This window comes from Colletotrichum fioriniae (genome assembly GCF_027942845.1).
Source record: "Colletotrichum fioriniae strain IMI 355084 chromosome Unknown scaffold_3, whole genome shotgun sequence".
Classification (NCBI taxonomy): Eukaryota; Fungi; Ascomycota; class Sordariomycetes; order Glomerellales; family Glomerellaceae; genus Colletotrichum; species Colletotrichum fioriniae.
The window spans coordinates 1,098,820-1,118,368 of NW_027076839.1; the positions used below are offsets into that span (position 1 = coordinate 1,098,820).

The 19,549-nt window shown below is 53.5% G+C and overlaps 6 protein-coding genes and 1 non-coding gene across 7 annotated transcripts; 3 read left to right on the top strand and 4 right to left on the bottom strand.

Annotated features, from left to right (window-relative positions):
- Positions 1 to 3,069: 3,069 nt before the first annotated feature.
- Positions 3,070 to 5,151, top strand: N0V96_003188 (uncharacterized protein; the record flags this gene model as incomplete). Its single annotated transcript, XM_053190964.1, has 3 exons — positions 3,070 to 3,226; positions 3,296 to 4,636; positions 4,691 to 5,151. 3 exons carry the CDS (start codon positions 3,070 to 3,072, stop codon positions 5,149 to 5,151), a joined length of 1,959 nt encoding a protein of 652 aa, XP_053051389.1.
- Positions 5,152 to 6,513: 1,362 nt separating this feature from the next.
- Positions 6,514 to 7,919, top strand: N0V96_003189 (uncharacterized protein; the record flags this gene model as incomplete). The annotated part of the gene is made up of 3 exons (XM_053190965.2): positions 6,514 to 7,594; positions 7,679 to 7,770; positions 7,824 to 7,919. The coding sequence occupies 3 exons, from the start codon at positions 6,514 to 6,516 to the stop codon at positions 7,917 to 7,919; spliced, it is 1,269 nt and encodes a 422-aa protein (XP_053051390.1).
- A 716-nt stretch (positions 7,920 to 8,635) lies between these two features.
- On the bottom strand, positions 8,636 to 9,103 carry N0V96_003190 (uncharacterized protein; the record flags this gene model as incomplete). Its single annotated transcript, XM_053190966.1, has 2 exons — positions 8,636 to 9,010; positions 9,095 to 9,103. The coding sequence occupies 2 exons, from the start codon at positions 9,101 to 9,103 to the stop codon at positions 8,636 to 8,638; spliced, it is 384 nt and encodes a 127-aa protein (XP_053051391.1).
- A 690-nt stretch (positions 9,104 to 9,793) lies between these two features.
- On the bottom strand, positions 9,794 to 11,642 carry N0V96_003191 (uncharacterized protein; the record flags this gene model as incomplete). Its single annotated transcript, XM_053190967.2, has 2 exons — positions 9,794 to 11,237; positions 11,311 to 11,642. 2 exons carry the CDS (start codon positions 11,640 to 11,642, stop codon positions 9,794 to 9,796), a joined length of 1,776 nt encoding a protein of 591 aa, XP_053051392.1.
- Positions 11,643 to 14,048: 2,406 nt separating this feature from the next.
- On the top strand, positions 14,049 to 14,147 carry N0V96_003192. The gene has a single exon. It is a non-coding gene; the product is annotated as a tRNA-Leu (tRNA).
- Positions 14,148 to 14,307: 160 nt separating this feature from the next.
- Positions 14,308 to 15,934, bottom strand: N0V96_003193 (uncharacterized protein; the record flags this gene model as incomplete). The annotated part of the gene is made up of 2 exons (XM_053190968.2): positions 14,308 to 15,718; positions 15,786 to 15,934. The coding sequence occupies 2 exons, from the start codon at positions 15,932 to 15,934 to the stop codon at positions 14,308 to 14,310; spliced, it is 1,560 nt and encodes a 519-aa protein (XP_053051393.1).
- Positions 15,935 to 16,242: 308 nt separating this feature from the next.
- On the bottom strand, positions 16,243 to 18,294 carry N0V96_003194 (uncharacterized protein; the record flags this gene model as incomplete). Its single annotated transcript, XM_053190969.2, has 3 exons — positions 16,243 to 16,323; positions 16,386 to 16,435; positions 16,506 to 18,294. The coding sequence occupies 3 exons, from the start codon at positions 18,292 to 18,294 to the stop codon at positions 16,243 to 16,245; spliced, it is 1,920 nt and encodes a 639-aa protein (XP_053051394.2).
- Positions 18,295 to 19,549: the final 1,255 nt, after the last annotated feature.

The following is a 19,549-nucleotide window of genomic DNA, read 5'->3' on the forward strand; positions in this document are numbered from 1 at the left end:
TGTCAGGCAGAACAAGGGGAAGACAAAACCAAAGACGAATTGGTGAGGGCAAAGGGGGGCGGAGGATGATACCACGGTTGAAATTGAAGGCTCTAGGGGAAGCTGTTTGGAATCATGGGCAATGGGGAAGGCGAGAGAGACGGAAAGAGAGGCTGAGACAAACAGAGAAGCTCGAAATGCTCGAATATGAACAGCCATTCCTGGGCATCGCGATTGAACAACCCTTTTTCGCCCACCTCGAACCTATGTGACGCTGTCAAGCTGTGTGTGTGACCTATGGGTGCCCAGGAACGCGAATCTCGGGAGAATTGGTTGCCGAAAGGTTGATTCAGCCCAGCCAACAGACCTTCTGGGGGATAGTCAGAGACATTGTCTCCAAAGCTACGTAGTCTGTGGAGGATCGTCTTGGCTCGTCACGGAGTGAGGGAAACCTCTCAGCCGACCCAGTAATATGAGATTACCGTAATGCTTCTTCAGCCGCACGCCGTTTTCATTTGCCACATTTTCTTGGGGGTTTCGATGGGGGATGGTTCAAGCTAACTTCCAAAGCATGGCAATCTGTAGAAAACTCTCCTGGACCAACCCATTCCCGCGTGGTTGAAATGGGAGACGCCAAACCGCATCCTGCAAGATCCGGGGTGGGAGGAGGATGTTTGACTCGAAGGCATGGTGGTGAGCCGCTTGCAGTGCTACCTTGTACTTGGTCTATCCGTACAGAGCTATAGATACACTAAAACTACTTACTTTACCGGCCAAACCTGTCATGTGTTCCAAAGATAGTACACTTTTGTAGATCTAACCTCTTTCTTAGCTTCCCCCCTTCCCCTTCGGACTTGAGGCCGCCTCTCAGAGATCAGTCTCTCTACTCCGGACGCTATCTCTGCTGTAGGTTCGCAGGTTAGGTAGCATGGTATTGCCATTGCTACCATGCCATGACATTTGGACTTATCGCAAAATAGGCATGAACTACTGCGACGCTGTCAGTTCGTCTTTGACACACATGCGACCTCGTGTTTCGAGGAATCTGACGGTTGACTTGTCCCAAGTTTCCGTATGGTTGGCGCGCCCCCTTCATTCTTTGGGTTCGAACGGAGACCCCGTACCCCAAAACTTTGTTTCTCAGGGTCTTTGGTCTTTGGTCTGTGTCTTGTCAATGACATGCATTTCCTGGCTCTCTTCTGTAAACAGTACCGTACCAAAGAGTGTCCAAAGCGACACATGGTGTGGGATACGAAAACTTCTCCAGGCAGTCGATCGCCGACGTCGCCTTCAGGCGCGCCCCAGCAACATCACCCAACATTGATCTTCAAGAGATAAGGTACATGGCAAGGATGAGTATCAACGCCCAGCACTCGGGAAACGCGGCGCCGCAAAGTCAACCGCTTGAGAAAGTTGAGCACCATATGTAGTGACGGCGTACGGAATACGCCTCCTTCTGCAGGCCATCCGTCCCTGGCATGAAGTCCTCGCTTCTGCACCTCGTGCAGTTCTTCCTTTCTCTCAGTGTTTACCTGCATTTTTTTTATTCTTATTTTTTGGGAGCGGGTATCGCTGCAAAGGAAAAACACTGCCACTTGCCGACAGGCAGGGATCCTTCCTCGCAGGCGGCAAACAATCATCATCATCGTCAGGGTTCTAGTTGACAGAGGGACCTTTACGCGCAGGGCGGGCGGCGTTGTCGATCACTTCGTGTTTTTGCCCACCAAAAAAGAAGAACAAGACCCCTAGTTTTTTTCTTCCATTTCCACACTACTCCATGCCTTGGTGACTGTCGCTCTCATCCGTCGACTCCGTCTGCCCCGATTAATAGTGATAGACACAGACAGGCACAGGGTCGCGAGGGGGGGCCTTGGGCAGGCATCGGGGTGAATGGAGTAAACATGATGACAGGTGGGAAAGGAAGGCAGAGGGTGGGAAAAAGAGAAATGGCATCATGATGTAACGTTCTGACTTGAGCCAAGACCGATTGATCCCAAAAGGCGGGTCCTTTCTGCCGGTGAGGTGTGGTTGGATAGTTTTCGTCGTTGGTCTCCATTGAATGTTTGGCGGCCCTTGTCGACGTCTGCTTCGGTGTGGTGCGAAGGAGATGTCAGACCGAGAGAGTAGACCGAAATCTCACCGCGGATGAGGTGCTGCCCCGCATTGGCCAATGCAACTCTCAGAGCTCCAGCCACATGAGGCTGATGAAGGTAGGCGGGCAGCCACGATGCGACGAGACCCTCATCGTTGAAGTGCTGACATAATCGTCAACCTGACCGAAACGCGTGCAGGTGGGGGCTGCGTTTAAGAGGTTTTGTTAGTGCGCAACACTCGCGGGAACATTGAGAGGCGAGTCCTTGAACAATCAACCACATCAAAGGTCAAGTCTTTGGGCTAGGATAATGGGCCGTGTAATTGTTTTTTTTGGAGCCTCTTGTCAGATCAACTTTCATGTTCACCCAAAAGTAGAATATAAATTACCGGAGGCGTTCTCTTCTACTACGATAGTTGTTTAATTGATTTTAGCAATAAAGTACCTGCAATTCACACCTGTCACCCATTTAACAAAGTTTCCTCTTAACGCGTCGCCCAATATCCAGTCGCCCACTATTGGAAAGGCCCAATCTCCCCCATTCTGCACCAAGAAGGAGCCCTGCCACTACGGTTAATGGTGCCTACCGGCCCAAAGACACGACCCCCCGGCCTCCTCAACGCCAAATTTACGCGTCAGTCGCGTCCCGGCGGAACGTCCCCCAACTTACCTGTCAACCTCCCTCAACGGTCTTTTCCACTTTGCGAGACCGACGTACTGACCTCCTGCGATTGAGCTTGCCATCACGGCCCCTCCTTGAAGCTGAACGACACCTCACTAATTGTTCAAAGTACCGTACTGTCGTTCCGCCAGCGATTCACACTCTCTACCTATTTTCTACCTTCGCTGCGGGCTGCCCGATCCAGCTCAGTCTTCCCCACCAAACCAACTGCCGCGAACACAACTTCAACCTCATTCTACACTTTACACGAACACGACCAACCGACGAACATTGTCGCGATCCCTGCGACAGCCGACACCCGATGCCTTTGTTCGAGATGTCGTCCAACGTCAAACGAGAATCAGACATGGAGGCTAGCGGCCTGAAGAGAAGTCATGATGACTTCTCCGGTGACGAGGTCATAATTGAAGATCGCGGCTTGCAGAACGGCGTTAAACATCAGGCCACCGAGGCCGTTGTCCAATCCAGCAAAGGTATGAGCTACCTGAACTGCCCACATTGTGGCCATAATTTTGCCCCGATCACCCATCTAACCTTCACAGCTGGATCTCCTGACCGCCAGACGCCTGCCCGCGATACATCGCCGGCGCCCAGTAGCCCGAGCTCACTAACCGATGCCGGCACCCTCACACCGGAGCGCGGCTCGCCATCACCCGACCTCACACCTATAAAGAGCACGAGTCCCCTCAAGCAGTCCACAGTCGCCAACCCCGCTTCGTCATCCATAACCCTCTCCTCAAATTCTACTGCCTCAACAACCCAACCAACCAAACGGAAGCGCCGGACCGCAGCCGAGAAGGAGGCTGAGGAAAAGGAAAAGGCACAGAAGAAGAAGGAGCGTGAAGAAAAGAAAGAAGCCAAACAGGCCGAAAAGGCAAAAGCCGACGCTGAGAGACAAGTCAAACAGGCCGAAAAGGCAAAGGCCGACGCCGAAAAACAAGCCAAACAAGATGAGAAGCGCCGCAAGAAGGAAGAGGAAGAACGCAAGGCGCAACAGGAAAAGGAGAAGAAGGAGCGTGCCCAGCCGAAGCTCATGTCATTTTTCAAGGCACCCGCCACGCCCAAGAAGGATACTCTGGTGCCTATCATCAAGACGGGCAGCCCTTCCAAATCCACACTGACGCCAGACGCCAAAACGCCCACAATCAAGAAGGAGGAGCTATCAGAATATGAGAAGCGGTTCAAGCCGTTCTTCGTACAAAGCAGTGTTCGCCTGGCCAAGAGCCCCTTCGAGATGGACGAGGAGGCACACGAGGCTAAGACGAGGATATTGGGAGAATACTTTGATGGCAAGAGGAAATCAGCCCAAGCGGGCGGCTTTGATCCTATAGAGGTTTTTCAACTTCCCAGCCGTCCTGCTCCGCGAGGCAAAATCTACCCGCCAGTGCGGTTCAGCATTGAAAAGATGCGAAAGCTCACACAAGAAGCAAGCAGCGAGGAAGACAAGAAGGCGGTTGTAAAGGACATTGCAGACACGCTGAGAAAGGTCCCTACAAAGTCACTCAAGTTCTATCAGGATGTCCGGCCCCCTTACAGGGGCACTGTCACCCTCCGGCCCTATCAAGCAGGCAAATCTGGCATGCGACGCCTCGCTCGAAACCCCGTCCGCCGCGACCAACTCCCCGTAAACTACGACCACGACTCTGAAGCTGAATGGGAAAGTGAAGGCGAGGACGTCGACATTGACGATGATGACGACGAGGATCTCGATGCCGACGGCGAAGACATGGACGAGTTCCTCGACGACTCGGAGGATAATGGCCCTGCTCGGTTCGTGAGTGCCAACGGCCTCGAACCCGAGAGCACCGGCCTCTGTTGGGAGGATCGTACACGCAAGGGTCCTAACCGTACCGTGTACGAGCACAGGATGGAATTCATTCTAGGTAAGCTACATCACGTCTCCCGCTCATATAACCGTGTTAACACATGTTTTAAAGAGAGCCTCGAACACCACCACAGCATCGATCCCTTCTCGACGAAATACTGGGAACCCGAACCGAAACCCAAGCCTGTCGGTCGTCCGCCTAAAGACAAGACTGTCAAGGCTCAAGCGATCAAGGACAAGACGGTCAAGACCCAGGCAACTAAAGACAAGCCTGCCGCAGACTCGAAGCCGGCCGATGCCTTCAAAGCAATTACATGCGGCAGCACAAAGAACAGTGTACAGTCACTGCCGAAGAAGATCTTGGAAAACAACAACCTCCAGGAGCTAAAGAAGGTCATCGAGGCGAATCCCAAGATCGCCAAGGGTGGGCTGGTCGATCTCTCGTACGTTGCACTTGCTCACGCCAAGATTTCCCGCAACGACCTGAAGGAAGCCATCGCCATGATTGCCGAAAAGGTTGGCGGTAAAGGGCTTGCCGGCTCCTGGGCTATCAAGTCAGGTTTCGATGTTTGAGAGAGAGAAGGCATCGACATGTCGCGAAAAATTCGGCGTATGAAAAAAGGAAGGCGTGTTATTCTGATTCGATGAGGATACCTCGGCGGACATGTTTATCCCACCCACAGTTTATTGTTCGTCATTGTTCAAGTTATTTGGGAGTTGTATGGGTTTCGTTTCTTTTTCTTTTCGGGTCTTTGAGATCGTTGTCGGCTGAGGGAAGGCACAAGCCGAATGGACGAAGCCTTCAACATCTTTTACAAGCCACCCACGATAGTGGTGGGCTCTATTGCATGTACTACATGCGTTGGCGTCCTTTGGGCGGTTATGATATGATGGCATAAGGGCGGCGTATAGTGGAGTATCCCATTTTCTTTCTCCCGGACGGTATTTCGCATGGATGCATAATTGCTCTCTGGGCCACTGGTGGCAGCGGCGTTGGTAGGCTTAGTAGATGGTAGCAAGACAAAAGTCTCAACATGCCTGTGTTCCTTCGTGTCTTATTTACGCATGAGTACTGGTCCGGTTTGGTAGACTATCCGCCTTGGTCAGAGCCATCGCCCAACACCTATCTCCGCTGTGAGAGAACTAGATGCTTGCGTTATGGTTCATGACAAGGCTTTCACAATCTGACTGTGCACGTGTGAGAGGAGACCAGTGACCGAGCTATCGGGCCCGGGAAGTCGGCAAGCGGCGAAATTTGAAGTAGATTACATCGGTAGTGTCGGATTGAACAATACGAAAAGGCTTCTCGAAGGAAGCCAGACGAAAGAGTCAGACGAAGGTTTATTCTGCCGTGTAGTATATAGATTGCGTTGGTGCGATTAAGAACTACGAGTCGCGCACCGCTGGCGGCTGACCAGCGTCGAACCCTGCGACTCGCGTTCATGAAGACAAGACAAGCTTTCTGAGTGAGTGGTTCTCCTCTGGGGTACCTTGCTGCGCTGCGCCTACGTTGCCTACTTTGGTAATGGACAACGCTCTTTAATCACCGTGCCCTCCGTTTTCCTGGCCGGTTATCCGGAGAACTTCTGCCATTGGGTTCCCGACACTCCACACGCGTAATTGGTAGACTATGTTGAGTAATTAGTCGCCTGGGTTGGAGTTGTCGCAGCTCGCGGGAAGGTCTGCTTGGGATGAGAGTTCGTCCCATTGCTCTTTGGCGCAGGTGCTCAATCTAACCCAGGGAAAACTTACGCCTACGTCGCGCCAGTGAAAGTTAGTTAGAGGAGTTCATCATAACTTGACGAGATGATACACGAACTGAAGACCCTGAGTTGCCAAGCATGCCAAGATATATATATAAGCCAACATGCGTAGAGTACTGAGATGTAGACAGCAGCTCTCCAACCACGCCGTTCTTTAACAGTAGTTGTCACCATGCAACATCCACTCCTTAGCATTGCATTCCTTGCCTCTCTGGCCTCAGGCTACTGGCTACCCGAGACACTGGGCAAAGACCAGTTCAAGACCTGTGTCGTCCCCAAATCCAAAGGCGATGACGCCCCGACCATTCTTTCGACGGTCAAATCCTGCGGCAGCAACTCCCGCGTCGTCTTCAGCGCCGGCACAGAATACAGCCTCCTCACCCCGCTAAAGTTCTCCGGCCTCATAAACGTAGAGTTCCAACTCGAGGGCAACCTCACCCTCTCAGACGACCCGGCCGCCGTCTCCGCCGTGGTCAACAACCGCTCCATATACCCGGGCCACTGGATCACCGTCGCCAACAGCAAGGGCGTCACGTTCACGGCCTCTTCTGCCCAGGGCGGCGGCTGGATTAACGGCCACGGCGATAAGTGGTGGTCCAGTGCCAACGTCAGCAGCAACAATGGGCGCCCGCACATGTTCTCGTTCGGCGTGACGAGCCTGCGGCTTCGGGGGCTGAAGATTCTTAACCCCGTCGCGTGGTGCTTCTCGATAAGCGGGCAGGATGTCTACATGACCGACACGGTGCTAGACGCGCGGTCTAAGACTGCATTCCCTTTTAACACGGACGGCATTGACGTTGGTGGTTCTAACATTGTTATTGATGGGTGGACGAGCTGGAACGGCGACGATATCATCAATGTCTCCCCGCCGGCTGTGAATGTGACCATGCGCAACGTGGTTGGGTACGGTACACACGGAATCTCGGTCTCTTGTGCGTCTGGATCGGGTAGCGGGTACCTGTTTGAGAACGCAGAGATCCACGACTCGCTTTTGGGAGCTCGCTTCAAGGGCTCTGTGGGCACGACGTGCCAGATTTCGGATGTTACTTGGCGCAACTTTACAATTACCAACACTGCCTACCCCATTCACTTTATCGAGGACTATGTCGACCAAGAAAAGGGGGCTACCGGAAAAGACGCTTCGCTGGCGGCGTTTGCGAAGAACTTTCACTGGGAGAACATCAAGGCGCATACTGGCTCGGGTCTCAAGGACGGCAGCTGTACCTCCAGTCCATGCTGGAGTCAAAGTCTGGGTGAGTACTCAAAGTCCAAACTATACCTTACTCAATGATACATGTACGTACGAGGGGATACTAACACGTTACTTTGACTCTCAGGCGCCTCAACTAAGAAGGGCTTGTATCTTATGTGCAAAGACGCGGCGCATTGCCAGGACTTCACCTTCAAGGACATTACCCTCGTGGCAGCGGTAAGTTGAAGAATAGTCCTCAGAAGAAAACGACTCTTACTGACAGCAAACAGGACGGCAGCGCAGGTGAGATGGAGTGTGTTGGACTGGAAGGAGCCACTGGCCTCGGTATCCCATGCACGAACGGCACTTTGACCGGAGGCAAATAGAAGAAAGAGACCTAAACGATACTTGGAGACGCCGAGTCTTGGGCCCTTATAGGCGAGTAAAGCAATGTAATTCAAATCGACTAGGACCACAGCAATTCCAGCACCTTGGCGCGGGCATAAGCTCATGGACTAACGATGATGACTTCTTATGTTTTTGATGCCGCGTCTGCCGGCGTCTTGATCAGTCTGATCGAATTAACTGTCCGTCTCCCGATTCCATCTACCGTTTATCCTTGTCGGTATACGAAGAGAGGGGGCTGAGGTAAGAAGATCCATCAGTGTTCGAAGTAGGTGGATAGTTTACATAGAGACTACAGGCAGGGAATCAGATGATGATTTGGGTGAGCATCCAGGATTTTAATGGAGAGGCAGTGGAGCTGGCCGTTTGATTGAGGGAAGAGAAAGCGGCTTGGCCGCCTGGGCCGCCTGGGCCCCGAGTTAAGTAGTTGGAGAAATTAACCCTCCTTCATCACATTTTCACAAGCCCCTACTGTGAGGCACGATACTTCAGTCTTGACTACCAAGTTGTGAGAACCCTTAGGTGAATACCGTAGAGCTTCAAATGACAGGCTCCTTGTGCGGGAAGGTTTTGGACTCATCCCCAAGTCAATAATTATGTGGAATGAACGAGCGCTGGAAACAACCAAAATATTGAACATATAGCCAAAATGTGATCATTTAATACAGCCTCTACTCAACAATACCACGGAACCCCATCACAACTTGGACTTCTCAACCCTCTGCCCATCAGCCTTCCCCGGCGCCGGATCCTTCTTCGTAACCTCGGCCTTGAGACTAACAGGATCCCCCAACTGCGACGGGTTCCCGCTCTCAAGGTCCTCCTTGGCAACATCCTTTAACCGTCTCTTGTCATAGTCCTGCACGGGGGATCCATCTGAGTTCTTGGCGCCTGCTGGGCCGTCGCTGCCTTTCTGCTGCTGCTGCTTGTGGGAGGAGGCAGCACCTAGGTCCCCTTCCGTCGGCGAGAGCTTGGAGACTTCGGCTTTGAGTGAGACAGGGTCGCCTAGTTGCGACGGGTTTGAAGAGTTTGCCTTTGCGGCGACGTGTTTGAGGCGTTCGGGTTGTTTTTGCTGTTGGTGAGGTGATGTTAGTTTAGACCTTGAAGCGCAGATCAAGTTGCAAGCTGGGTATGTATTTGAGAATGAGCAACTTACGGGTGCCATTTTGTCTAATTTGGAAATCTAATCGTTTCTATCGATAAGTAGAAATATCTAATTCTAGCAATAGGGAAACCAGCTCCATTTTAAAGTACTCTACTACCAGCAGACGAGGCCGTTGCAGAATGATACAATGCCAGCCATGGCGTCGCGCGGTCTTTGACGCCTTCATATTTGATGACGTGTATGACTTACAAGCCGAGGGCCACAGCGTGGGACAGAAACCACACCAACTTACTTACCAACGCGGATGGTCCCGTCATATGTAACTAAGTAAAACAAGCCTCATTGGATCTTCCAATTGCGGAGAAATGGTCCAAGAACGTTAGTAGATGGGATCTGGAGACATGTGAAGACGAGCTAGTGAATTTGGATGATCTACCCGTGCTGTAGTAGACTTACACACGGCGTGCTCAATTCCTCGCGCTATTTCAACTTCTTTGCGACACACGTGCCATTCCACCTTTATGATACGATGTCTTCAAGTAACGAGATTTATATACTATTCTAATCGTGGTATCTGCGGGTGCTCTTCAAAACACACTGAATGCTAATTACGCTAATCTCCTAAAAATACAACAATAATACTCTCGTGATGCAGTCAGTCAATCGTAGGGTTCCGTCTGATTTATACAACACACCCCATACCGAGGTCTCCTTCTCCCTAGCCATCGCTCACAAGCGCCCACGAAGCCATCACCTCGCCGCAATCTGCGCCGCGCTTGCGACAGCCTGAAGCGGCTCCAACTCATCCTCCATATCGCGATCCGTCTGCTCCACCCCCGCAACCTGCGCGTTCACACCCGACCCGCTACCGCCACCGTTTGTCGCTGTCGTAGCTGCTGCCGCCGTCGAGCCGTCCGCCGGCGGTGGCGCCTCCTCCTCCTCTTCTTCGTCAGGCTGGCCCATGCCAATGACGTCGATCCAATTCCAGTACTGCACTTTGCCCTCGCACCGCTCAAAGATGACTTTATCGTCCATGACGCCGTCGTCAGGCCCGTTGTCGCCGTCCTCGTCGGTTGAGATGCCCAGCTTCCCGGACCCCGTGCCGTCAACGAGGTCGCCTATCCATGTCCGCGCCACGGGCACGCCGTTGGCGCGCATGAGTTGCAGCTGCGCGCGTAGGTTCAGCCGCAGAGCGCGCTCCGGCTCCTCCGAGTTGAAGATCTTCTTGGTGAGCCAGGGGAAGAGGATACCGAAATCGGACTGAGATAGGTGTGCCGAGGAGCGGACGTAGAAGAAGTTTGGCTCGGGGAGGCTGACGCCGCTGCGGCGGAAGATCTGTGGCGTGATCACCGACGCTGAGGGTTGCGGTGAGAGGACGCGGGCGGTGACGTGGAGGTGGTCTGTCCATTTGTAAAAGGCGTCAGACTCGACGGCGAGGATGGCGTTGCCGCCAGGGGCGGTGGACGTATTTGCGTAGGCTGGGAGGGGCAGGTTGAAGAGGTCTGCGGAGCCCGGGGCGAGAAGCGGGAAGCACCACATGTCGAGGAGCATCGTGACGTTCTTTGGTGTGATTTGTCTGCACAAGGCCGAGTCTGGTCGGGGTGTGAAGAGAGGTTTCTGGACGTGTGCGAGGGCGGAGGACTCGGCGTAGTAGGTCGTCTTGAGGAGCTGGACAATGGAGGCGGAGCCGAAGCTGTGACCGCCAAAGATGATGCAGCCCGGTTCGTGGACGTGGAGCTTGTTCTTGAACTGGGTCAAGCTGGGTGTGGACTTGTTGAGGTTGGACATTGCAAGGCCGAGGTCCATGTTGAGGGTGACCATGTGGATCATACCCAGCTCCCAGAGGCGGATGCGCAGCTGGTCCTCACGGGCTTCGTAGATCTCGGGGCGGGCATCATGGTCTATGCGGACGTAGGGAATCACGCGGCGTGTGTCGCGCATGAAGTACTGGTCTTGTTTGCCGGGAATGCGGACAAAGGAGGCCACGGCGCTGCCATCGCGGTGTTCGGGGCAGATGACGACGATGCCGTGGGAGGCGAGGGAGCCTGCCAGGTGGGAGTATGTGTTTCGGTTGCCGCCGAGGCCGTGTGAGAAGATCATTGTCGGCCATCGTCGGTTCGGGGTGTCTGGATCGAGGATCTCGGCGTTCTTGTGGACGGGGATGGTGGTGTAATGCAGGTGTCGCGGTAGGAATCTATAAGTTGATGTCAGCACAGCACCTTTTGCGCAGCGGCCAGAGGAGTGTTTGAGGAAGAGGTGGCACATACGAGACAATATCTGCGAGCATGGGCCGGATGCCAATGAACTGGGTGTAGGCAGAGACATGTTGCCGTTGGGGCGAGGGCAGCCAGTTGATACGCTTGCCGTTGGACTCGGGGACCGCGGGGTAGAAGACGCGGCACTGGACGGTGTGGATGTCTGTTGCGCTGTAGGGCGTCGGACTGGGCGACTCCAACTCGGAGACGGGGATCTCAATATCGACGGTGCCGACCTTATGCGGGCCGGTATAATCGGGGAAGGACGGCACGGGGCTCATGCGGGAGAAGAAGGACGCGACCTTTTCGGCGGCCGTCGGGGGCGCTTGCGCGGCAGGCGACATGACTGTTGTGGTGTCGTCTTTCTGTCTTTCTGTGTATTACTTTTCGAGATGCGACTGTCGCTTTGGTGTTTGCTTTGCGCTGTATTGCGTTCCGGTGCGCAGTGTTGCACTCTGCGCGTTGAACTGTTGATCTGAGGTGTGGGCGAACGCAAGGGATAAATCGAAGCGCACGCCGACGTTGGGAGGAATTAGGTCGCAGGGAAGGAAAAAAAAAAAAGACACGGGATCGAGTCCGGGGGTATTCGTAATTAGGTAAAGAACCAAGGTATTCGTATGTATGGGATTGCGCCGGCGGGGTGAGTGGTTCGTTCAAGGGTTGAAGAGAAGAGAGTTTCACGTTGAGTCCGAAAAGTTGTTGCTGGTCCTGTGTTCCTGTGTTGCTGTGTGCCCTCTTGCAAGCTCTTACAAGCTTTTTGCGGTCGGATATGCGTGTGTCGCGATGGTGTTTTAAACCAATGTTTCCGTCGATGCAAGTTGGTCCCGTCTTTCAATGCGGTGATCAATGCAAGCCGTCGTCAGCTGAGGTGCTCAGATGTATCCGTCTAGACCGTTGACAGCGTGTACGAATAGCAGGCCAATAGCAGGGGTGTTATAATAGGGGTGGAAACCGGCGTCTTCTTTATGGATCGATCGACATGGGATTGCTGTAGCCTGTAGGAAACAGATGAAGCTTCGGCAATATCCGGCGGGAGCTTTTCTATGGTGTATTGAGTTTTTGCAGCTAAGCAAGCTCTAGAGGATGTATCTGTGACGAGGCGACGAAGAAAAAGTTGGAAGCTGTGGCCGTGGCAGCTGAAGGACTGAAAGTCAAGCAAGGTGGATGAGCGGGAGCAGGGCGAATTAGTCGACAGAAGCGCAGTGTCCCGATGGGATTTCGAAACCCGATGACAATTAGCTCGGAGCAGTGTTCCCTGTTGGCAGCCAGCCTCACTCCAAAGTCAATAATCGGCACTCCAAAACTTGTCTGTTGTTGATTTCAATGCCGTAATGTTCCTTGCAAAAAAGTTGGAAAAGTCATTTCAACTTCCAAGTTAACTGTGAGCCAACAAGTCAGACAGCGGACAGACCTCCTTTTGAATATGAGAGACGGCACGAACACCCCCCCTTCCCTTGAACCTCTAAGAAGAGGCTAGTGGAGAGAGAGAGAGGCAACAAGCAAAGCAGAGAAACCCGACAAAAAAAAAAAGGCTGCTTTCATCTCCCTGGAGCCAATCACGTATCCTGAATCGAGATGGTCTTGTGGCCACTTGCCCGAGGGGGAAACGTCATCCATCTATTCGTTCTGTAGATAACGTAAGGATACCACAGGCGTAGTAGGTATTGAGTCGTGCGAGCTGGAGCTTTGTGCGCCAGAAATTTCTTGCCTCGGTCAGCCAAAACGGCTTAGCAGACAAGAAATGAGGCGAAGCTGGAAAAGCTCTGGCGTTGGTTCATCACGCTGCTGCTCTGTGTGTACTGTGTAGTGTGTACTCTGTGGACGAAGCTTCTTCCTATTTGCGGCCATCCCGAGACCGAGATGATCAAGGCACGTAAGAACGAGTGGGACGTGAGCAACGGCGGCTCCGGTTCCTTTTCCCGCAGAGTCTAAGCATCCGTCAAATGAAGAATCTTTCTTGGCGGCCATCTAGCTGCTATTCGCAATTGACGTGTTGTGGCGTGTGTGGTTCCTTTTGGGGCGGCGCATGAACGTTGGGTTCTTATTAATCTCGGTCAGGTATTACTCTCAAGCGCTTCTTAGGCGCGCATAGACTCGCTGGATTCAAACGTCTCGTCGTTCAAAAGTCGCCAACGTCTTATCGTTATCTCGATCGTGATCAGTCTGGGGTTCCATTCCCAAAAAAAGATGCGACCACCTCAAGTGCTTCCATCAAGGCGGGGAACAGGGAGGCTCCTTGGTGGCCGTGGTGCGTGATTGACGGCCGAGGCAGCCCAGACTCTTTTGGAGACTTGGCATAAAGTGACTTTAGCCTGCACCGATCGCATTCTTGAACTGGTGGTCAACTTTCGATTATTGAATTGAATTGGTTGGTGGTCCCATTACGTCGAACAAAGTGGATTGTCAGCGACTGTGAAAGACGTGGAAAAAGAGAGAAAACGAAGGTGACAGGGAACAAACGTCATCGTCGGTCCCTGCAACCTCCGACCCGCCGTCCCCACCTTAGTGTACGTGCCTAGGGCATTGGTTTCATTGGCTCCTCGCTTCGGTCCGGACGATGACCCCACTCAGCCCCGTCGAATTTTTCTTTTTTTCGGCTTTGCCCCGCCACGGCCAGTCGGCGGATTCTTCTTTGCTTTACGCGGGCCTCAAGGTGCTGCGCACAAACGGAGACCACTCCAGACAGCAGAAACAATTCTTGAGTCCTGACTCTCACCTTTGGAGCATCCAAGATCACCTGATCATTATACGGAAGGGTGGCCGAGTTGGTTATGGCGCCAGGTTAAGGTCAGCTTAACATCTGTTTCCTGGTGGGGCAACCCGCGCGAGTTCGAGTCTCGTCCCTTTCATCCTTCCCTTTTTGACCTCCATACATGTTTGTATAAGTCATGCTTGATAGAAGAACTGCTCCAGCCAGCGATTTATAGTAAGGTGTGGTGATATGGTCATCCTATCTATCTTATGAAGTAGTGAGAGCCGTATACATGCATGGACGTTGTAGGCACTCTATCAAACCGCCCCACGATCCTCTCCAATCCCCAAGACAGACTTGCCACTGCCCACCTCTACCTCAGCTTCAATCTCAACAAGCACCTCATCCCCAATCAGCCCAGCCGTGACCGTAGTATTAGCCGGCCGAATCCCATGACACTTGAAAATCCATCCATGAGCCTCTGATACTTCCAAAACATCCTCTTCCCGCCGAAGCATCACCCTTGTCCGGACCACATCCGCCATGCTTCCCCCCAACCTCTTGAGACTCCCCTCAATAATATCCAGTGCAGCAACCGCCTGAGACCGAGCAGAAGCTCCTCCAACCACCGCAGCAAGCCCAGGCCGGACCTCAGGTGGTGGGTTCGCCGTCGTCCCAGACACCCGTATGACATTCCCAAACCTCACGGCGCGCGAGTACCCAGCAACGGGCTCCCACTTGCCACCCGACCGAAACTCAACCCTCTCTCCTCTAGCAATCGCCTTTTCCACCTCGTCCAGCTGACCCTTCTCCCAGAGGTCGTGATGGCTCAAGTCCCCTGAAGCCGTCAAGAACGGCGGCCTCCTGTATTCGTCGCCGCAATCCCCTGGTATATCCTTCAACCCCTCCTGCGCAGCCTCAATCTTCCTCCAATCCTCTTCGTCGAGCGAGAAGCCAAACGCTGCGAGGTTCGCCTCGGCGTACTTCCCGCTCTCGGAAGTCAACCTCGCCCCAACGATGACCGCCTTGACGACGGGTATATCAAGCACCCACCTCACCGCCACCGCCGCAACAGGAACGCCGTGCTTCTTCGCAACGTCGACAACAGCACCCAAAACACGCTGAAAGGCATCCCAGCCACCCGCGGCGTGTATGAAGCGGATATACTTTCTCAGACTCCAATTCATCCCCTCCCCATCGTCCGCAGGCTCCGGCTTCCCAACCCACTTCTCACTCAAAAAGCCTCCAAGTAAAGTCCCATACGTCAACACGCCAACCGAGTGCCGGTCGCATATCCCCGCCATTCGGCCCCTCATCAGCCGGCGATCGATAACGGAGCACGAGACCTGGTTCGTGGCGATTTCGTAGCCAGAGTGAAGGAGCAGCTCCAGGTGCGCCGCGTCGACGTTTGTGAGTCCTATATGTGCAATCTTGCCGGCTTGTTGGAGGGTGCGCAGGTGGGATAGGTTGTGGAGGTACGTGTCGTCCGTGTAATCCCAGACGTGGTACTGCATCAGCGCGATCTGCTTCTGGCCCATTCTTGTGAGAGCGAGGTTGACAGCTGCTTCTGCTGTTTCGAAGGATTTGTCGCCGGTTTCGGCGGGGCACCATTTTGTAAAGGCTGTGATGGGAGCGTGAGAGGATGAAGTGTCGTTGTGGTGGCCGACGACGAGCTCTGCAGGACCGTAGTGGTCTGCCATGTCAAAGCCATCGAGCCCAGCTTGAATTCTGCCAGAGGTGTCAGTAAAGCTTCTATACCAACGAGTCTTGAGAGCTGTAGTAAAGCATCTTGTACAAGGGCTTCATCGCGTCTGCTGCTGCCGCGACGTCAATATTCTGATCATGCCCGCCGGCGAGTTGCCAGAGGCCGTTGAGGATGCGGGGTATCTCGATTGTCCCCGCGATGGTCGTCCGCTCGACTTTTGGTAGCGCTTTGGCAGTCATTTTCGTTGATGTTTCTAGAATGTAGGCTTGCTAAGACAGTCCGAAATCAAACTGTGGTGTGGTGAATGAAGTATTGACATATTTGAACCAGTCTCAAGGTGAGGGGAAGTTGTTGCTTAACAATAAAGTCTGCCCAACTCTGGCCCCCAAGACGCCTTCATATCACATCTCAAATTCACAACTGTAAGTAAAGTTTTATCAATGATTCTATTGATAATATCGCATACAGCATGTCACAAATCTCGAATCTTTCCATATTCTAGAAGTACTCTGAGTCGGTCATAAGACATAGAGCTGAGCGTTGAGCTTCACTCCAGGTAGCTACGATGATATCGCTCCGGAAATTGTCCAATGATATCAGCCAGCACCTGAACGGCCGTGTATCTGGACTATGAACAACAAAGTCAGCCAAAATCATATCGCCAGTGTTCTTCCATGGGTGCGGACTTACGCTGGTTCGGCACTGAGAAATAGCCATGCCAGCAAAGTAGAGATTCGAATCTGTTCAAATTCAAGTTAGCATTGTGATCCTCAAACACCAACACAAAAGATAAGGCAGAAAAAAACTCACGTCCAGAAAACGTTGTAAGCCCAGGAACCTCCCCCTCCTCATCCACCCCAAAAGCACTCACATTCACCAACTTGCCCGCCGTCTCTTCATCAACAAACCCACTTCCCTTCCACCTAGCAGGCAAATCAACAACCTCATACCCAGTCGCCAACACTACTCCATCCGCCTCAACAACCCTCTCGTTCCCCGTCTCCTTATCCCTCACTACGACACCCTCCTCCACGAACCCAACAGCATCGCCTCTTGCAATGTTAATCCGTCCCCCAAACACGAGATCAAACGTGCCCGGCTGGTCAACGTAGAACGAGCTGCCCCGCTCCTCGTACAACTTGGTCATAAAGCACGTCTCCCGCAGAACAGCGTACCCCAACCCCTCGAGCGCCTGACTCCTATCCTCCGCCCCCGCGATAGCCATACCGATCGCCCCGCGCGCCATGTCCCGCATCATCCCGACCGGCAGCGACTCCTGCAGGAAATCCGCCGTGTCGACGGGGATGTCGCCCTGGTACCGCATCATAAGGATAGGCGCGATCGTCGCAAAGTCGAGGAGCACCGTCGGGCTGCGCTGCAGGATCGTCACGCTCGTGACGTCCGGGTCCGAAGCGAGGTTGCCTGCGACGTCGTGCGCCGAGTTCCCCACCCCGACTATGAGGACGCGTTTACCCTTGTAGTCTGCCGGGTTGCGGTACTCTGCGGTATGCTGCACTGGTCCCGTGAAGAGCTCTCTGCCTTTTAGCTTCGGGACGCGGGGGTTATCGTTGCCCACGAGAAAGCCGTTGGCGAGGACTACATTCCTCGCCTTGAGCGTCGTATCCTCCCCCGTCTTCACGTCCTTGAGCTGCACCGTCCAGATCTTCTGCGCCTCGCTCCAGGAATTGCTCACAACCGCAACCCCGCCAAAGAAAGGCAGCCCCAGCTCCTGTACCGCCGAGGAGTAGTACTGTGTGAGATCCGTACCCTTGAGATACTTGGGGTATCCCTTGGGCACGGGAAACCGCGGCAGCTGGATCATGAATGCGGGGTGGTGAAGCGTGACGTTTTCGTAGCGTTTGGTTGACCAGTTCCCGCCCGCCTGCGGCTCGGTGTCGAAGACGACTACGTTGGCGCCCGCGGCGTCGAGTTGGATTGCGTTGGCGATGCCGGTGCAGCTTCCGCCTACGATGACGGCGTCCAGGACTGCGTTGCCGTCAAGGCGGGGGAGACCTTGTGCGTGGGGGTTGCCGCGCTGGGAGGGTTCGATGAGTGATGGGCTTGTTCGTGGGAGGGTGCCAAAGGGTTTCTCGTCGAGTTCGACTACGGCTGTTGTCAGGACGCAGATCTGCCAGCCTTTGTTGTCCGGTCCGGGGATGAGTTTGGCGAGGCCGATGCATTTCGACGCCGGCGCCTCGGTGCGGAAAGTGAACGGTACATCTAGCGTCGCAAACACGGGACCCAGACGCGCCCATACGGCGTCCATATCCATGTCCTTGTCCTTGTCACTTGAAAAGGCCGAGGGACGACGCATCTTGGAGAGTGACTTCCACGCTGCGACGACATCAGCCCGTGTATGGATCGTTCGCTTGTCAAAGGTGAGAGTCAAGTGGTCTCTCCAGAAGCACTTTTCGGCAAAGAGGTTTCCGACGGCGTCCCAGTCGCCATCGCGGATGGCGGAGGAGAAGCTGCTGAGGAAGGAAGCTGCCTCCTTTGCGGCGTTGATGTTTTCTTCGCCGTCGAGGGTAGGGACCGTGGGGATGTGGGAAGGGAGAGTGCGGACGGGGACGCGTGTTCGCTGCTTTGTCTTTGTCGTCATTGTTGCTGATGGGATTTTGGAGAGTGTGGGAGTGTGTAAGTCTGGTAGATGGATAGGTAGGTAGGTGTTCAATTGTGGTCGAGATTCATGTAAGTCTATTCTCGGAATCTTCATAAGCGGGAGATGGAAGCACCTTTTATCGTTTCCCAGCAAGACACAAGGTCCAGGGGACTATGTCCCTACAGCTGGCATACCTTCCGAAGCTACCTGGAGTGAGACTTCCATCATGAGAAAACGAGGGGCGTTGTGTTCGTCAGATTGGGAAACGAACAAAGCCACGAGCGTTTGGTAGCTTTCTCTCACCAGTCGATCCCATCCAAACGGAAATATCGGAGGTATCACAAGAATCTTACATGTAGCAGCCCTGCAAACCATTAGCGTGGCGGGGAAATGGGGTTGGTGGTTCGAAGCTCCTACGGGTTGCCCGATTTGGAAACGGGGACGTATCACATTCGAGCTTGACGTGCGGGTGTAAGCCTGTAAGATACATGTGTGTGTGTAAGAGATGACTGCTGCTGGTATAGGTAGCCGAAGGTGGATGGATGCTAAGGGATGCCAACGGCTCATTTTTCAGAAAACAGTTCTAGAAAGAAAGTCGGCACCGGGCCCGTCGTGGAATACGAGTGCGGGTTAGCGCAAGTAGAGGCGTCCTAACACTGTGGAGGGGCCGATCCGGAGATATCCACAAGCCCCGCTCCTCTGCCCGGCCTCCGGTTCTCCCACCCGCATTTCTCAGTGCGATTGAGCCAATCGCCTCCGACACCTTTCCTTGGCTCGTATTTTCCTCTGAGTCTATGGCGCCGGGCTGGGCTATCAAAGTCCACCATGACATTAACAGGTCCCAGCATCACCATTACACAGTCCACTTTGTAAGACGAGGACGGAAATACTCGGTCATTCGGAAGGAGAATAGGCATCGGACTTTATGAGGCAGGGGATATTGTCTGTCAAAATTGACGTTGAAGATATCCAGGCACTGAAGCATGTACTTTGTCATCAACTTAAGTAGTAGGTTGTACCTCACTGGATAGCGGCATCATTTCTAGAGCCCCAGAGTCTGCTCGGATATTGTTTAACCTCCAAATCATGACCCGCGGATTTAAGATAGAGAGAATCCTTAGTAAGAAGATAATGAGTGAGAGATTCTGAAATACATTAGAAAAAACATCCGCCTGGTGTATGCTGATGCCATCCATAGCATTGGGTACCTACCTACATACGACCAATAGTTTCAACGTGAGGTGAGGTATGATAC